This window comes from Fusarium sambucinum, chromosome IV (genome assembly GCF_050947815.1).
Source record: "Fusarium sambucinum isolate potato_lamoka chromosome IV, whole genome shotgun sequence".
Lineage (NCBI taxonomy): Eukaryota > Fungi > Ascomycota > Sordariomycetes > Hypocreales > Nectriaceae > Fusarium > Fusarium sambucinum.
This window is the reverse complement of record NC_139291.1, coordinates 5,983,734-6,000,502: the sequence shown is the minus strand read 5'-3', so window position 1 is coordinate 6,000,502 and position 16,769 is coordinate 5,983,734. Positions and strand designations below refer to the sequence as shown.

Genomic DNA, 16,769 nt, shown 5'->3' with positions numbered 1-16,769 from the left:
CCTTTTTTCTTGGTGTCGAAATTTTTATTCTTTTTAAGACTATGTTTTGGGAAACCAACGGGCGGATAATGAGCGGTTTGGTGCATGAGGAATTGGATCGGATTGGAAAGGATACCACGGGAGGTTTGGAGCATTTTTTATATAGCAGCATCGTCGCTGCTCTGATGATACCCAATGGCGCTGAGCCTCGGTATCTCATTTTCTTATTTGAAGCATCTGGTACTTGGATGTAGTTGAGCATATTAATATCTGTTCATCTGAACTGTACTGTATATTTTTACAGTTGGAATACAAGTCAAAGTAAACTACATCACTCGCAATGGTAGAATATGTTGAGCCATGGCTTCCCGACGACACAATGGACACTCGGGCTTCTCTCTCACCCAATCCCCTATGCACTCCCAGCAAAAGACGTGGCCGCATTGTGTTGCTGAGGGATCTTTCATCTCTTCTAAACAGAGTGTACACTTTCTCTGTTGCCCACCCTTGATGTAGCCCATAGTCTTATCATCAATTAACTGGAGGCGCGGCACGATTGCTGCTGGTGTGTGCGTGGCAGCAAAAATGTCAACCTTGGTTTTGGAGCCTGTTGCGCCTGTGAACAGTAACAAGTTGTTGTCTTGGTTGTAAGCACCATCATGATTGAGGGAGATGTCGTCAGACGATCCGAAACCGGCGCGTTCGCGAGCCGCTGATTCGCTGATGGTAGAACGAATATGCGAATAACCCTGAACGGCAAGCTGAACCACTAGCAGAACACCAAGTAGCTCGTACCCTGCGCGGTCGGGTGTATCGGGGACGGTGCGCGTAAAGACATATCGCAAAGAAAGGAGTCGCTTAGACAATTGGTAATATGTGCCGCTAAAGTAGAAAAGGGCCAGAATAACTGCTTGGAAGGGAGCGCCTGACGTAAAGGAGCTCAAATGCTGATCCAGGTATGACCATATGCGCGCCTCACGCCCCGTAGCTGACTGGCCATCCCTTTTGCGCAGGGTTTCCAGTCGCCGCTGCAGAAGCTTGCGAATTCGGGCGCGCAGTCCGGGTAGTATGCGGGCAGCGATGTAGGGCAGGAGAATGCTGGCGGCCACGTAACCGGCGCGACGGTCAATGGCGGGCAGTTTTCCGTCGCGCGCATCAATCTGCACAAGATCGCAGTACTCCTCGCCGAGCGTGCGGTTGCCGGGGATCGTGGTGAGGGCAAAGTAGGCGAGGGTTGCGAGGGTCTGGATCTCGGGGGCGCGGGCGTGTGTTAGACGAGCACCACGGAGGCGACGGTGCAGGTCGCTGAGGATCTGGGCGAGGTGGCCGGTGAAGTATGCATCCTTCTGGTGAGAGCGGATGATGTCGGGGGCGGTGGCGAAAGGGTATGGTGATGTTGTTGTGGTTGTCGAGGAGGACATGATGTCTGATTTATTGATCGGCAGAGGGAGCGCGAGGGGATGCGCAATGCGCAGATTGTTGTGGATGGGATGATCGAATGTGGTGTGATATTTTGTGTTGATCGGTGGATTCAAGCAAGTTTAATATATATAAAAAATTGATAAAGATGAAAGATAGATATTTTGGTGATGACGAGAAAGTCGGTTGTTGGTGTTGAAGATTGGACCTCGGTCGGCATCAGTTCAGCCCCAGGTTCAAGCTCGACCTTGACGCGCTAATCCAAGGCCTTCGGTAAAGCTCCCCGCGTTTCCGTCTCCATCATTCTCCATGTGAATCTGTCTGATTTCCTTTTTAGGACAAATGTAAACATGGATTCTGAATCTCAAAACTGCACTGATTATCGGGCATGAAGAGGCAATTTAGGTTAGTCAAGAGACGTCACTTTGCATGATTGTTCTCTTAAAAACCTGAGTTAGGAGAGAACTCGCTCATGCAGGTTAAAAAACTCGATCCTGCATAGTGCCATGAAATATGGGGGGGAAGAAAATGAGGCCAGCATTGAGTACGCCAATCATGTCACTGTACAGATATTGTGATCTGGATTGGCTCCTCTATAGGATCATGCAGGTATTTCCGCCGACACTGCATAACGTGCGGATTATATCCTGACCTACCTGTTATGACAGTTGATCTGACTTAACAATAACACAATCTGCCTCCACACTACGAAACAGTGGGAGGCTTCTATCCATGAGTATCGAAACCCCTCCATAACCGCATAAACAAATCTATGTCTACATATTTCCGTACCTCTGACTACTGAGGACCCAAAGGCGGCTGGTTGAAATCAAATGGTGTCATGATCCCTTGTTCAGAGCCTTGAAGTTGCATACTCAAAAACTCATCCGTCACAAGAGTACCCAGCTCCTCGCCCCATTGAGCCATGAGTTCTGCCGTGACATTATGACTTAGTTCCAGTCCATTCATGAGATCGGGTCCAATGAGGGGATCCTCGGGAGGCACCACGACCTGTGCGTTACGTGCCCGTACAACGTAGTCTTTGATCTCGCCCATGCATGGCCAGGTGTGCTGGACTTCCTCCATTGCGTCGATCACAGTGGAGAGGGATCGCGCAATATCCGAGTCTTCCCATGATGCGCCCTGGAAGAATCTCTTCATCATAATGGTACCTGCTGCGGTAGAAAGGGTCTGTACAAAGTCGAGTGGCAGTGAGCGGTAGCGATAATGTCGTGAGTATGTCCTCATTAAACGGAGTATAGCTTGCAGTGACTCGTAGCAGATCTCTACGTCTTCACTCTCGGCAATACCTTGCTTTTCATATAGATGAGAAGGTGGTCGGTGCAGGATGATCATAATTGTGTGGAACAACATGCTGTGGTTTGTTAGCAATAGGGGTAGGGTTTTCCGAGTACAACAAGACTTACTGCATACGGAGCACAGATGGTTGGACTATACCTACAGTCCATTGGTTCCAGTGAAGTGTTCCTGGTAGACTTGAGAGCCATTTTGTGAGGGACACGTGTATCTGTCGCGATCTGGTAGCAGCGACAGTCGCATCCACGTTACCTCGACGGTTCTCAAAGAGATCCGTGATCATCAGATGGGCGATCTTGCATAACTCTGCCTGGTAGATGAAGGAACCAACGAGAGCCACTCCATCTTCAAATTCTGTTGCAGAAGCCCCTTTACAGATATACGTATCGAGCAAGCCCTCCCAGTCTGGAGGATACTGTAATCTTATTGTGTTGCGCACATCTGACTCGCTGGGGTGCAGAGCTGGCGGCCTTCCAAAGTAGAGACTCAGTTGCTTATCAGCAATGAAGATGGCCCAGTAGACTCGCCTCAGGATTTCCGTGTCGCGGTTTGAAGTTCCCTCGCTTGAGGCATCCCAGTTGTTGGGGTCGAGGTGAAGACCCATCTCGTGTGCAAGACGAAAGGCCATGCCAGCGAAAAGCCAACCCTTTGAAGTGTGACCTACGCCAATCTCTCGATATCCCAGCAGAGCTAGTGCTTGAAGGGTGGTGAGCTCTGGGCTATCGAGGGCTGCGTAAATGAGTTGCTGTGCCTGGTGAGCGAAGATGTCGGAGACTGAGCGGAAGTCGTCGAGCTGCATGGCACCCAGAGAACAAATGGCAAATAGCAATGCATCTGAGTAGTATCTTCCTGAGCCCACGTCGTAGTCTCTCAGGAAGTATTCTCGGTAGATGAGCATGTGAAACTGATATTGGTACTGGAAATAGGCGGCCATGCACGTCTGCGACGTCTCATCGTGCGGTGCGTATACAAAGTTTACATCGCTCGGGCTGCTGTTGGTGCTTGCCGCTGGTATGCCTCCCATTGTCATGACAGGTGTAGAGTTGGATTCAATGGGAGGGCTCATGTCATCTGGTGATAGCGAGACATCTTGGGAGAGGTGGATGTGAAAAGCGCTGGTGCCCCCGAAGAATTGTGTGGCGTGGCTTGACCGAGGTCTCCTCAACTGTCCAGAACGTACCTGTGCAGCCACTACCTTGGGATCGGTGTTGGATTTTGCATGATCTGTTGTTGACTTTTGTGACATGTCTAGTGAAGCTGGTGGTGAGAGGGCGATCTCAGATAGCATTTCGTCCCTCTCTGCACTATCAGCAACGGCAAGCTTACGGATAAGTAACTCGAGAGACGCCACTTGGCCCTCCAGAGCTTGAACGTAGCCTTTTGATATAGGTCTGTATGGGATAATTAGTGGGAGGTTCTGGCAAGGCGTATGTAGAGTCATACCGCTGCTTCTCCCCACTGCCATTGAGGATACATTCTGTGCCAGCCTTGACACAGCGTGAACATGGGCGTTTCCGATCACATTTTATCTAATAGATAGTCAGAGGGACATATCAGGGTCAAAGATGTAGATATGTACCTTGCGGCGGCGACATCGCTCACAGCTATATTGTTGGTTTGAGTCAGCAGATGAAAGTGGATGAGGGGAATATAACACTAACGATATCTTGATGGACTCGCCCATTGGGGTTTCCTCCATGATGAGAGATATGGAGAGTCTTTTTTATATGATTTCAAGCTTGTTTATTCTTCTCTGGTGTCGAGCAGCAATCACTCCATTGGGAAGTAAACGATGGTTTGGTTGGTGATGGAAATGGTTCGTTATGACGCCAAGAATAGTAAGCTCCTGTGTTAGCGACCTTTCGAGTGCTGCGCTTGTCACTTGACCGTCCATCCCAGACTTCACAAAAAAAAAACCGACTTATGACATGGGTGTATTCATTTATGTATCTCATATGTTGGAAAATAAGTCCCATCAAACGGAGAGAAAAAGATAAAATCTGAGCAGTCCCAAAACATGGTTAACAAAATTGTTGATTCTAACTAACGTTCCGTGTCATGTTGTTTAGGGTAGGCTCAGTTGCTGCAAGGGCTTCGCTTCGCATGCCATGATATATGATTACCATTGGGTGGTCTTTTGAGGCACAGTTTAAGGTGTTGCTCATCACATGTCTACAACCATGGACTGGTATACTCAGCCATCGCCTACCTACCTACCGTTTTAATTTCCGGTGTTCCGTCTTACTGCAGCACGTATAGATAGGAGCCTGCTTGACAACAATATCATCACGCCACGATACATGTCGCTTATTCAAGGTTGTTTCGATAAGTCACAACAGCCAAAATGAGATGCAAAAAGCAAGTTCCTCAGTCATTGATGGTAACAGCACGGACGATCAAGAGAAATATAGGATTGTATCTGTGCTCAAGTATCGATCCACAATAGATTGAACAAACTAGGCATGTCCGAAGAGAGACACCAGTACGTCTGATGACAGCTTCCTTTAATGTTGCCTTGGGGTGGGCGGGAAACCTGCGGCCATGAGCGATTAGGAACTTTTGAGTGACAACATCGACAGAGCTGAAAGTGTAGTGAGTCTTGGCGTTTAAGGTAGGGGTTATAGATTGAAGATTGGGGGGATATGAATCTTTGCCCACGTCTTTGATTTGTTAGTCAGTCCTATATCGTATAATGCTACATCGATTCAGACAGATAGAGAGAGTGCTGTATCAACATCATTCCTCATAGATGAGTTTTGTTTTAGGAAATGGCCGAAATATTAGACTCTGTTTAATAAGACCATCTTCAAAAGACTAAGCCTAATGCCAAGAGAGTAATATTCTGCCCTACGCCGCAATCTGCAACATAGCCCGGCCCGGCGACTGTGACTCTCTCCTTTCGCATGACCTGAGAATGAATCCTTGTTAGTGACTTGAAGGGTCCAGGCCTTTTTTGATGAACTGGACTTGAGGTTGTAGGTGGGTTCCTACAGTAGCGTTGAGTTTTGACCAATCATCCTTGTCGTGCTGCTTATCTCCCCTGTACCTGCGCCTGTGGCTCAGTGGCTGCATCGCTAACGCTAACGGTAACGGTTACCCGAATGCTCGAGCATCTACAGTTGCAATCACTAAATCAACCTCTTCTTCTCTCTACCTATTCAAGTCTTTGTATCATTGAAACTCATCATTGCTTACTCTCGGGGCGCCTTGAGCTAATTAACAAAGTATCATAACGATACATTCACCTTTTTCTTGGCTGCAGTTCCCACTCTACTACTTATCAGCTCGCCCTAACCGCCCGCGAACTCCCTTGTGCCTGTAACTCTTCATGCACGGGTGTGGCGGCCGACTAGGAATCTTGGAACCTAAAAACCAAATTCGTTTAAACAAGTGGAATAAAAAAATACGAACAAGGGTAGTATTTTGATGTGAGAACTAACAGCTGGTTCCTTCAACCATGACCAACAAGGCATGACATGATAACCCCCGGGCAGAGCAGAAAGTCTTGGTATCTCTACTGCATTGAATCGCAGATGTAAATATGGGTGGGTAGCCCATTAAGTATTGTCAGCTTTCAGCTATTAAACCCACAGATCCCCTGCTTTGTTTTTCTTTGCTCGGGTTCCGTTCGTTCCATACTCAAGAGTTTTAATTCTTGGCTACCCCATCGTTTTAACCTGACACCTCCAGCGTTTAAGCACGGTTGATATTTCTGTGAATATTTATATATTATATCCGACTCTCAGAGACGCCCATCCGTCTCTCTCGATACCCGTTCCTCAGAGATATAATGACGGCCGCTCCAAAACGACAGGATCCCAACTCTGAAGAAGACTCTATTCATATTCCCAACGAAACGGCAGCACCGACGAAAAAGCCCAGCCGGAAAAAATGGTTCATAATTGGTGGCATCGTGGTTTTCATTGTCTTGGTGTTGAGTTTAACGTTGGGACTGTACTACGGACTTAAGAAGAAGGTGAGCTCTTTTTTAATTTGTATCCCAAGTAATCTGCCTACCTATTATTCTTGGTCGAGCCTTCCATCAGGAACACGACTAAAGTGTATTTTCTCAAAGGAGCACGGCGTCGTTAATGATAGTGCTGCCAAATATAACGGCGATCGCCCACAACCTAGCGATGTTCCAGACAAAAGCTCGAATGACAGTGACGATTATGATAATAATAATGATGATGATGATGACGACGATAATAACAATAACAAGGGCAAAGGCGAGAGCTCCAGCTCCAGCGAAGAAACGAAAAAGAAAGAAGGTCCCTTTGTTGACTTGGGTTACTCTCAATATGAGGGCAATGTCCTCTCCAGCGATATCTACGAGTATCTAGGCATACGCTATGCTAAAGCCCCTTCTGATGACCTGCGATGGAGAGCACCAGTCGAGCCAGACTCTACAACTGAAGTCTTGAAAGCTCAAAAGGTATACATCCTCACAATTCTTATACAAACAACCTGCTTATGCTTCTCTTCTCACAGTATGCCCCTTTCTGTCCGGGAGTCAACGACCGTCTTGGATCAACTATCGACGAAGACTGTCTCTTCGTCAATGTCTGGGCCCCAGCAAACGCAACATCGGACTCAAAACTCCCCGTCATGGTCTTTTTCCAATCCGGCGGCTACATCAGAAATGCATCCCCCTATATCAACGGTAGCGGGCTCGTCAATGCTTCCAACCACAGCATCATCTATGTCAACTTCAATTACCGTGTTGGTCTATTCGGTTTCTTGGCTGGCAAGGAGATCCAAGAGGATGGCGATCTGAACGCCGGCCTGCTGGACCAGAGGTTTCTTCTGAAATGGGTCCAGGAGCATATCGAAGAATTCGGTGGCGACCCCGAGCATGTCATTATTCATGGCCAATCCGCTGGAGCTGGATCGGTGGCGCTCCAGCTCGTCGCATACGGTGGTAAAGATGAGGGCCTCTTCGCGGGTGCCATTGCCGAGTCGGTTTTCATGCCTGGTCTCCCAGAACCCGACGATATACAGTACCAATTCGACCGAGTCGTCAACGCAACAGACTGCTCCGAAGAGGATGACACGTTAGCGTGCCTCCGGGGGATGGATTCATCAGTTCTGCAGGCTCAAAACATCAAGGCTCCTTTCGACGGACGAGACTATCGCTCCTACTTCTACTGGGCTCCCACTACCGATGGCGATATGTTACCAGACTCTCCCTCTGAGCTCTACAAGAAGGGTGACTTTACCAAGGTGCCACTGCTGACTGGCTCTTGTACCAACGGTAAGTTTTCAAGACGCGACCCCCTTTCTCCATCTCAAAATACTAACTCAATATCCAGAGGGGTCCAACTATGCCGTCAACGCAGGCAGCTCAGCCCAATTCATCCGCTACATGCAAAACGAATACCCCTATCTCACAACTGAAGATACCGAAACCATCCTGGAGCTTTACCCCAAGGAACCCGCACTCCCAAAGCACGACATCTGGTTCCCCTCAGCCTCCCGCGCTTATGCTGAAGTCACCTTTGTCTGCCCTACCAACAACATGCTTGACGCCTACGCTCAACATGCCGACCCCAAGACTCTATGGTCCTATCGCTATAACGCCCAGATCACAGAGTTCATCGAGGATGGCCTCGGCGTTCCTCATGTTGCAAATGCACCCGCAGTCTTTGGCCCCGACTACACTGCTGCCAAGGCCGGACCCAGCTACCGCACTTACAACGCGCCCATGATACCTGTCGTGCAGAGTTACTGGATCAGCTTTGTCCGCAACCTCGACCCCAACAAGGATCGTTACGAAGGAACCCCCCAGTGGGAGACCTGGGGAGACGATCAGCGTCGCCTGGTCTTCGAACTGAACAACAATACCATGGAGAGTGTTGACCAGGGTCAGAAGGATCGTTGCCACGCTTGGCTCGATATGAGCGATTCCACCAAGCAATAATGATGATGTTTACGACTCACAAGCGTTCGTACGGTAATCTGATTGATACCCATAGTAGATAGACAGCATACATAATACAAGCATGCTTGAATTTATTCTATATTGTCTTCTCGCCAAGAAAACCCAGACACCAACCTCGATTCTACATCTCACTCGCAGCACCACCCATGTTTAAAGCTACCCAATAGAAAGCATAATTCCATTGAATTGGACGCCAAGTAGCAAGCATACGGTGCGGCCCTCCACCAGTCCAAAATGTTGTACTGGTGCCATCCACCGTTTGCATAGAGAAGCCTCGCCCATCTCTGGACGACTAGTATCATTACCATGCTATATTCCCTCTATCGACTATTGCTGTCGATTATGGGCTCTCCTCATCAAATTTTGTACTGTCCGCTTGAGTTCCAACACCCAGCGCTTCACTCGCAGCGTCTTGTTTCTTAGTCGTTGTGACAGCATCACAGTAATCTGGCTAGGCGCCAAGGTAGATTCGTCCGAATCAGAAACAATGTCGTAACCCAATGTTGCTGGATTGATTTCATGAATATTGGACGGAGCCCCTGGTTGAATCCCTTCTACCTTTTCCACTCTATTTGACTGGAGACCAGACGTCTTGTACCTCAAGGGTCTCAGGCTAGGTCTGTTGATGAAGTTCTGTTGCTGTCGGTCGGGTGGATCTGGACTACTCTCCCGATTTGATCGAGGCACTAATTCAGCCATCATTATTTTTTCTGCCGGGGATGGATAAGAAATGTCGAATTGGTCAGATATCTGTGGTGAACGCCCTCGCGCGGTACCCTCGTCAATGTTAGAAAGTCGTTTGTCGGAATTGATCTGAACCAACTGTTCCTCAAGTGCTTCCTCAAAGCTAGACCCGTCCGACGAGACTTCTCGCCGAGGAACATTTCTCAACTCTAGGAATGACTTGTGCTGTCGAAGACCCTCATTGCGTACATGAGTATCATCGGGGCTCATCAACTTACTGCTCACACGGTTTCGAGATACCCTGAGCCTGAGCCTGGGCTTGACAGGACTACTGGAGCTTCTTCCCGGCACTTTGGGAGAGTCCGCGACCCATTTGCTGTGAAGCCCAGTTGACTGAGACGACTTCACGCGAACTTTAAATCGCGATTGGTTCATATGAGGCTGACTCTGTATCCACTGATGAGACGGGGTCCTCAAGTCCTTGCCGCCGAACACAGGTTCTAAGGGCGTCTTGACGGTACCACTTCCTGGCCGAACAGCAATGTAGGTATCAACAGGGCTGTCGGCGAACGAAATGCTCGTGTGATCTTTGGTATATTCATATGAGGCTGCACATGGATTTTGGCTGTTACATTGCTTTTCATGAGGCAATGGTGGTAAGGGCTTCATCAGTTGTGTTATACTGTTCGATAGTCTCAGCTGATGTGCAGGTGAGATGGGGTTGGGCAGCAGAATCGTTGCATGCGTGTTTGATTCCTGCACATTCTTCTCGTCTGTAACCTGTTTGTTTGCGTGACCTTCGTCTCCAATAGTTGTGTTAGCATTGAGACAATGGTGTTCCTGACAAGAAGGTAGCTTTATAACTACATCATTCTCATTCGTCTGTGGCCTCCGTTCGTCGAGGCATGAATCAGTCGACTTGGAGGGAAGACAAGAGACACCCCGAACAATTTGGCTATCCTTGATGGCTGTATCGTCTTCTGGTTTATCCCATACCCAGTCATCTTCACTCGAGTCACTAGATTGAACAGCTGACACACGTTCCGCTGGAATCGAAGTTGCAATATCACGAGAACCCATCTGATTTTGCTAAAAGTACCTGGGTTCCAGTTGATTTATCACTGGCTGCCTTTGGACCGGCGGCGTAGACGATGGGTAGCTTCTTTTCGTTGGTATTGAGATATTCTGATTATTCGTGCCATAGTTGAGTTCGCCAATGAGTCGCCGGTGAACGCTGGATATAGACAGAGCTGGCTTGATCTCATTGCTTTTACGCCAGGGAGTGTCAATTTCCCCGCTTGTATCTTGTATAGCATTCCTCGGTAAAATGTTCTTGACGTTTCCGCTAGGAGAACAAACTGACGACTCATTTGATAGTTGGTCCGGGAATCCCTCATCGCCTTCTTCGGTGTAGTCGTAGTAAACGGAGTAGGGAGAACGGATGGGATCTGGTGATCTGCACTGGTACATTTCTACGATAGAAGTCAGGCTAGCCGAGCGAATACTCTGGTCTCCTGCCACGAACTGGCTATATGGAGATTCGGGATACACCTGTATCAGGCCCTCTGAAGAGTCTAATACCGATTCGTAATAATGTGCTGATGATGTGCGTATAGGTAGCGAAGGCGTCGAACGACTGCACTCTGGTCTCAGAGACAAAGGGGGGTATTGGCGATACCTGCGACGGCCTCTCGTCATGTACGACCCAGAAGTTGTACGCTGCAAAGGAGAAGTTAAACCTCGTTAAGAGAGAGAAAGGAAAAATTAAGAGACTGACGTGCGCGGACCTGTCAATCTCAACCATTCCTCTGTAACCAACGAGGCCGTTATCTGTCACTGCTGGCGAAGAAGGCCGAACCCCAGGCCGCTTCAGACGCGCTGGATATGGAAACGGTGAGCGAGGACGTTGAAGCCCGCTATTGCTTTGTTGACTGCTGAATGTCCCTGAAGATTTGTAGGAAGGCACTCGCCTTGAGCTACATGTTGTCAGGGAGCGCGAACGCTGATCCTCCGAAGTTGAAGAGTAGGACCTGGAATAAGCGGTTTGAGAACCGCCGTATAGAGACAGAATTTCGGAAGTAGGGTCTCGATATGAGGGTAGCAATTTGCGGTCGTCCCTTGTTGCACCGTACTTGGGGCCATCATGTCGAGACCTAGACTGTCGTTTATTGTCCCTGTGGCTGTCTCTTGAGCGAGGTTGGTGATGGCGTGTGCCCAAAGACGGCAGGTTGATGGAATAAATACCCAGGTCGCCCGTCTCTGTAGTTGTTTTGAGCATACTCTCGAGAGGCCCAGGAGGGCGGAGAAGGACAGAAGTCTCGTTCAAGCTCTGGAAGGGCAACCGCGGCTGAGATGGAGAACGAGGGTTGGAAGTGCTTTCATGAGTGTGATGGGTGCTCTGAAGCGAAGATTGGCTAACTGATCTGTGTCCGGGGCTATTTAAAGCCATAACCACTGATTAACGACTTGATTGATACTGGGGATGGGAATGATGAGATAGCACAACGGATGTCTGGATTGGATCGAGGGACCAAGAAGACCAAGAAAGCTGGTGTAGGCTACTGCAACCCGAAATGATAGAAACCACAAGCTGGTGGTGGAAGCATTCTCAACTGGGTGTGTTGGTGAACGAGGAACTGTGAGCCGAGATCATTTTATAAAACAGAAAAGGAAAGCATAAAGAATCCATGGCAAGAAGAGGGAGGAGATACTCTTTCCTTGGGATTCATTTTGAACCCGAAGCCTTCCTGTTTTGTTTGATGTTTGTGAATTGCTCTTGCTTTTTTTACTTGCACATATGATTCAGTGATTCAGTGACGAGGAAGGATCTTAAGTGCTAAGGCTAAATCAGTCCTTCTACTCGCTTCTAGGCCTCTTAATAAATTCTACAGGTACTTTGATGGGGGGTTTTCTCAAAGTCTAATAGATCTGATGGTAAACCTGCTAGGTACCTAATAACCGCATTAAAAACTACCTGGGTACTAAAAATAATGCAGCTGCCTTATTGAGTACCTAGGTAGTTTACCAACCGTTGCGTTAGATTTGCTTTTTGATCCTCCATGTCTCAGACACGGGTTTAATGTCCTTTTTGCAAAACCCTTGCTCGGTCTACTACAGAATGAAGAGATATTACGTTCATGTTGGTAAATTAACACCTACCATATTTTAATGTGTTTTATCTGTTTGAGACGGAACAAGACATTGCACGTGATGATAGTTGCTTTAGCGTCGGACGAAGCCATCACCAATTCTTTTGAACGAGATAAAGACCCACCTTATCGAGGGGCCGAATTTCGTGACGACGCAAAAATCGACAAGGTTCTTACCATTCATGCAGATCAACAGAATTTCGAGGCTGGCCATATGTGTGCAGTGCTGTACAAGATACAGAGTACCCTCTACACATTGATCAGAATGGTCAACATGACCTTTTGGCTGGGTATAAATTAAGAACTAATCGACGTGAGTGGCGTCATATTCCTTCGTAAATAGTATCATTGGGCGTTAAGATTTATGCCACCACACATATTGACACGAATCGGTGCGTCTTCCTCGTGCATAGTTAGTTTACTTTTTGTGAACAAAGCCCGTTGCCACTTCACTGTGTCTGTGCGATAAACCAATCCATTCCCTTCACTCTACCACTGATAAGGGCTTATGTATGTGCATTGCGAGTCCTGTACTATGACTGAAGATATGCGACGAGTTTCTATTAATGTCATGCATGTTTTTACCTTGGAGATTAAACTATAAATTAAAGCATAAACGCGAGATAGGTCAATTACATTCTTCCGAGTCATCTCCGTCGCAACTGGCCTCGTGACATGAGCAAGGTCCAGGCTTCATTTCTGTCGTTGGCCTTGTAAACAATCGTCGTGGTTGTGTAGCGTGACTCATTACTGCACTGCATGTCGGACATCCAGAACCCCAACTGTTTGTCAATCCCCTTGGCAAGGGCCCTTGACCGGAACTGCGAGGACGGGACCGGAACCCCGTACCGAAAACGGGCTGCCGCATAGAGTCTAAGCCAATACATCTGACTCGGCAACAGGGTTAAATTAGCACAACATGGGGCCGGTGGCTCTTCTCGAAGTTCTTCCCACCAAAAGCGTCAACTCGATGCCCAGATGTGGCTTACCCTGGGCCACCCTTCGAGGTTTTCCCTTCTGTGGATGAGTCTAGCCTGCAAATCCTGGCAATGTCTGGCTCCCAACTGGCCACCGCACCACCCCCGCAGTCCGTACAACCCACTTGGTAAGTCCCAAGATTGCTTGTCCAAGTCTAGTCAGGGGTCTATATCGCACACTTGCAGCGCCATCTCTTGTTCAACCTTGAACTAGGCTCGGAGGCACATGGTCAACGGGTCTCTGGATTTAAACAAAAGGGAACCCTTACCCTCTCGCCTGACTAGAAAGTAAAAGTCAACAAACCATCAACTGTAAACAGGTAGCTTCTCTTAGCTTCCTGCTTGGATAGTTCACATTCCTTTGATCTTATCCTTGCACTTCAGATCATACTGGTTTAATAGTGTCTCAAACTCGATCAACATTTTTGACCCGAAATCAACGACATTCTCAAAGCTGAAACCAGGTTGTCTTGCCCTCAATGACAGACCGAAGGCCCGCCCTCACGCTCCCGCTCCCAGACCGGGAGCAAAATGACTTTCAACGACCTCAGTCTTCTCTCCAAACCCCACCAATACGCAGCCCCCGATTCCGTGAAGACTTCGATGCACCGTTCTCAGTGGATATCATGAACGCTTCGAGGACGACGCTTGCAACCGATACCATGAGCTACCCTTCAACTGGCACAAACAGTCGCAATAGTTTTGGGTACGACGAAGCACCACCCCAGTATCTTCGAAATTCGTCTTGGGAATCAGAGACAAAGAGTCGTTCCAAGGTTAACGATCGTATCCTGGAATGGGCCAAGAAGTCGTGGGGCGCCGTCCGAACTCGCTCCGACTCCAAGGTTGACTACTTCGACAGCCATTCGGCACAAAGTCCAACCAGCGATATTATGTCGGCTTCATCAGAAAACATCACCCCGTCAGAGCCTGATGGTTCACAAGCAGCCAACGATTACACTCGAGCTGTTGTTACTATCACTGGAATGGCCAGCTCGAAGGCAGGATCGAAGTGATGGATGGAATTAAACACCGGATCCCCAATCTTAATTGTTAATGACGTGGGATTCCGCTAGTAACGAATAATGTCGGCGTTGGGAGGCACTTTCTTTCTGTTTGACCCCATGAGATGATCGATGGCAAGGCCAGGCGGCTTCTATTTTTAGGACCAACGAGGAAACCAGACCTCGATAGGAGGTATATCCTCAGAACACACCGCCTCCAATAATAAAAAGGCGTTCTTCTTCCCTCTTTGCCCATTGAATGATCTTGTTTGCTCCCTGTGTTATGGTTGCTCTCGACACGTTAGGTCCTGCTACACAGTAAAACTCGAAAATAGGCGTAGTCCATGCCAGCGAAGTCGCATCATCCCCAACTGCATGCAACACTTTAAGGTGCGAGTGTTTGGCGTGAATTGATGCATGTAGCTCATGGTAAGTCGTCATTAATCTCCTGCGGGCAACAAGGCCAGTGAAATGTGGCTCCAATGATGCCATACAGAACTGCACGTTGGCCCGGGATTTATAAAGAAAATGGCTAACCTGGCTACCAGGGGCAATCTCATGAATCTTGGGCCGGCCGGCGCGAGTGGCGTTTTGAATGATAGCCAATGTTCCATTTTTAGCAAGCTGCTGAGCAACGTTGTCGCGCATTTGCTTCAGCTCGAAGAAGCTCTCACGATCGGTGCTTACGAGAATCATCGCGATTTCGTCGTCCGACGACCGTCCCTGGGCTGCAGCAGGAGAGCTGGCTTGCTCACCAGAAGTACCGTCGAAGAAACTGACGTACATATAGAGATAGCCTTTGTTGTTGAAGGCAGGAAGACAAATAGGAATCCAGTTCTCGCCGCCACCGCCTTTGATGCCGTCACTTTCGAAGAGCATGTTAAAAATGAGTTGCAAATCGCTGGGATGAAGTGAATGACGACGAGGTCGAATGACGCTGACAAGCTTCCCCCCAGCCACAATAAGGCCGTATAACAACTTTTCAGTTCGTAATTTGAGAAAAGTGTTATTTATAGTATGCCGTTGGGACTTTCGAAGTCGAAGACACTCCAGGGAACCAAGAAGAGCCGAAGATGAGCCTTTTGTGAACGTGTCAGCCAGGGACGACAGAAGACCTTCAGTTCCTTCGAGGGGCTTCCTCAAATCTGTCGAGGGTCTGTTGGCAAATATGTGAGTTAGTCTGGGCAGCGTCAACGTTGACAGGATTTGCATATATAGCGCATCTAGCTGTGCCTGTATTTGCGAATCACTTTCACCCAGTTTGCTGATGGCAACAAAGTAGAGCGGGCCTTTAGTCAAGATAACAAAGCGGGTGTCTCCTGCAGAAAAGCCTTGAAGAGGGTTTTTGGCGCCTTCGTAGAACGAGATGATGGTTTGGACAACACCCATGGAGGAATTGATTAGACTCAAATCTCCATATCGGCTCCAGATGGGCTTTCCGGCCGATGATAGGATCAAATAGTGCTTTAGCTTTGACTTCCAGAGGTGCAAAACGTCTTCCTCGGCATCTTCATCGTATTCCTCTGGGAGAGAATCAAATTCGCGATGAAATTCAACGAACCGGTCATCTGCGCCTATCCTGCCTTTCTCAAAAGGAAGAACGGATGCTGATTGAGTGCGCAGCATCTTCCAAGCAGGACTTTTTTTATGCAACTCGCCAGCAAGCAAACTTGCAATATCTCCAGCAGGTCGCATCGTTGGTGCAAAACTCATTAGGCTTGCTGTTTCGTCCGCCTCGGCGCTAGCACTACTATCATGTCGATTGGGAGAAGCACCACCACTCTCAGCGGGGCTCGGGAGAGAGTCGGGGCCATGAGTCGAAAATGTCCCTCGTGATCCATCAGGAAAGGACAATGTTTGTATTTCAACCGGAGTTATTGCTGTCGTCGCTTGGCCTTGCAAAGACCCTGGATCGGTAGCATTCGTAGATGGCCGAGGTGGTAGAGGAGGTCGATAATCTTCGTCCGCGGCGGACACAGGCTTTGGGGTTATCCTGTCAGAGTCCATGATTGCGTGTAGCTCGCTTGTCACATTTCTTGTAAAATCAGCCGGTTGAAGAGAGGAAACTCAGAAGATTTTCTACACCCAAAATCGTACGACCTGGAAATCTTCCGTAGGCATTGGTCGAGGCCATTATACCATCTTGGATGAAGCTGATGGTTACAAGAAGTGATGATAGCCAGGAGGAAAGAGGAGGTCCATGACCCGAGGAATGACGCGCTGGAGGGGCGGTGGCAGCCTCGTGCTAAGGGGTTCAAGGCTTGGAAGCTTAGGCCAATCAAAGTTTGGAAACAATACA

The 16,769-nt window shown here is 48.4% G+C and overlaps 6 protein-coding genes across 6 annotated transcripts; 2 read left to right on the top strand and 4 right to left on the bottom strand.

Moving 5' to 3' along the window:
- Nucleotides 1-305: 305 nt before the first annotated feature.
- Nucleotides 306-1,400, bottom strand: FSST1_001981 (ubiquitin-protein ligase peroxin 10; the record flags this gene model as incomplete). Its single annotated transcript, XM_083227925.1, has 1 exon — nt 306-1,400. One exon carries the CDS (start codon nt 1,398-1,400, stop codon nt 306-308), a length of 1,095 nt encoding a protein of 364 aa, XP_083092163.1.
- Nucleotides 1,401-2,196: 796 nt separating this feature from the next.
- On the bottom strand, nt 2,197-4,414 carry FSST1_001980 (transcription factor domain-containing protein; the record flags this gene model as incomplete). The annotated part of the gene is made up of 5 exons (XM_083227924.1): nt 2,197-2,773; nt 2,826-4,106; nt 4,159-4,244; nt 4,295-4,319; nt 4,377-4,414. The coding sequence occupies 5 exons, from the start codon at nt 4,412-4,414 to the stop codon at nt 2,197-2,199; spliced, it is 2,007 nt and encodes a 668-aa protein (XP_083092162.1).
- A 2,091-nt stretch (nt 4,415-6,505) lies between these two features.
- FSST1_001979 (Alpha/Beta hydrolase protein) lies at nt 6,506-8,635 on the top strand (the record flags this gene model as incomplete). The annotated part of the gene is made up of 3 exons (XM_083227923.1): nt 6,506-7,150; nt 7,207-7,969; nt 8,028-8,635. The coding sequence occupies 3 exons, from the start codon at nt 6,506-6,508 to the stop codon at nt 8,633-8,635; spliced, it is 2,016 nt and encodes a 671-aa protein (XP_083092161.1).
- A 348-nt stretch (nt 8,636-8,983) lies between these two features.
- On the bottom strand, nt 8,984-11,789 carry FSST1_001978 (uncharacterized protein; the record flags this gene model as incomplete). Its single annotated transcript, XM_083227922.1, has 3 exons — nt 8,984-10,358; nt 10,704-11,059; nt 11,118-11,789. 3 exons carry the CDS (start codon nt 11,787-11,789, stop codon nt 8,984-8,986), a joined length of 2,403 nt encoding a protein of 800 aa, XP_083092160.1.
- A 2,156-nt stretch (nt 11,790-13,945) lies between these two features.
- FSST1_001977 (uncharacterized protein) lies at nt 13,946-14,482 on the top strand (the record flags this gene model as incomplete). The annotated part of the gene is made up of 1 exon (XM_083227921.1): nt 13,946-14,482. One exon carries the CDS (start codon nt 13,946-13,948, stop codon nt 14,480-14,482), a length of 537 nt encoding a protein of 178 aa, XP_083092159.1.
- Nucleotides 14,483-14,671: 189 nt separating this feature from the next.
- Nucleotides 14,672-16,477, bottom strand: FSST1_001976 (guanine nucleotide exchange factor MON1; the record flags this gene model as incomplete). The annotated part of the gene is made up of 1 exon (XM_083227919.1): nt 14,672-16,477. The coding sequence occupies one exon, from the start codon at nt 16,475-16,477 to the stop codon at nt 14,672-14,674; it is 1,806 nt and encodes a 601-aa protein (XP_083092158.1).
- Between the last annotated feature and the right edge of the window lie 292 nt (nt 16,478-16,769).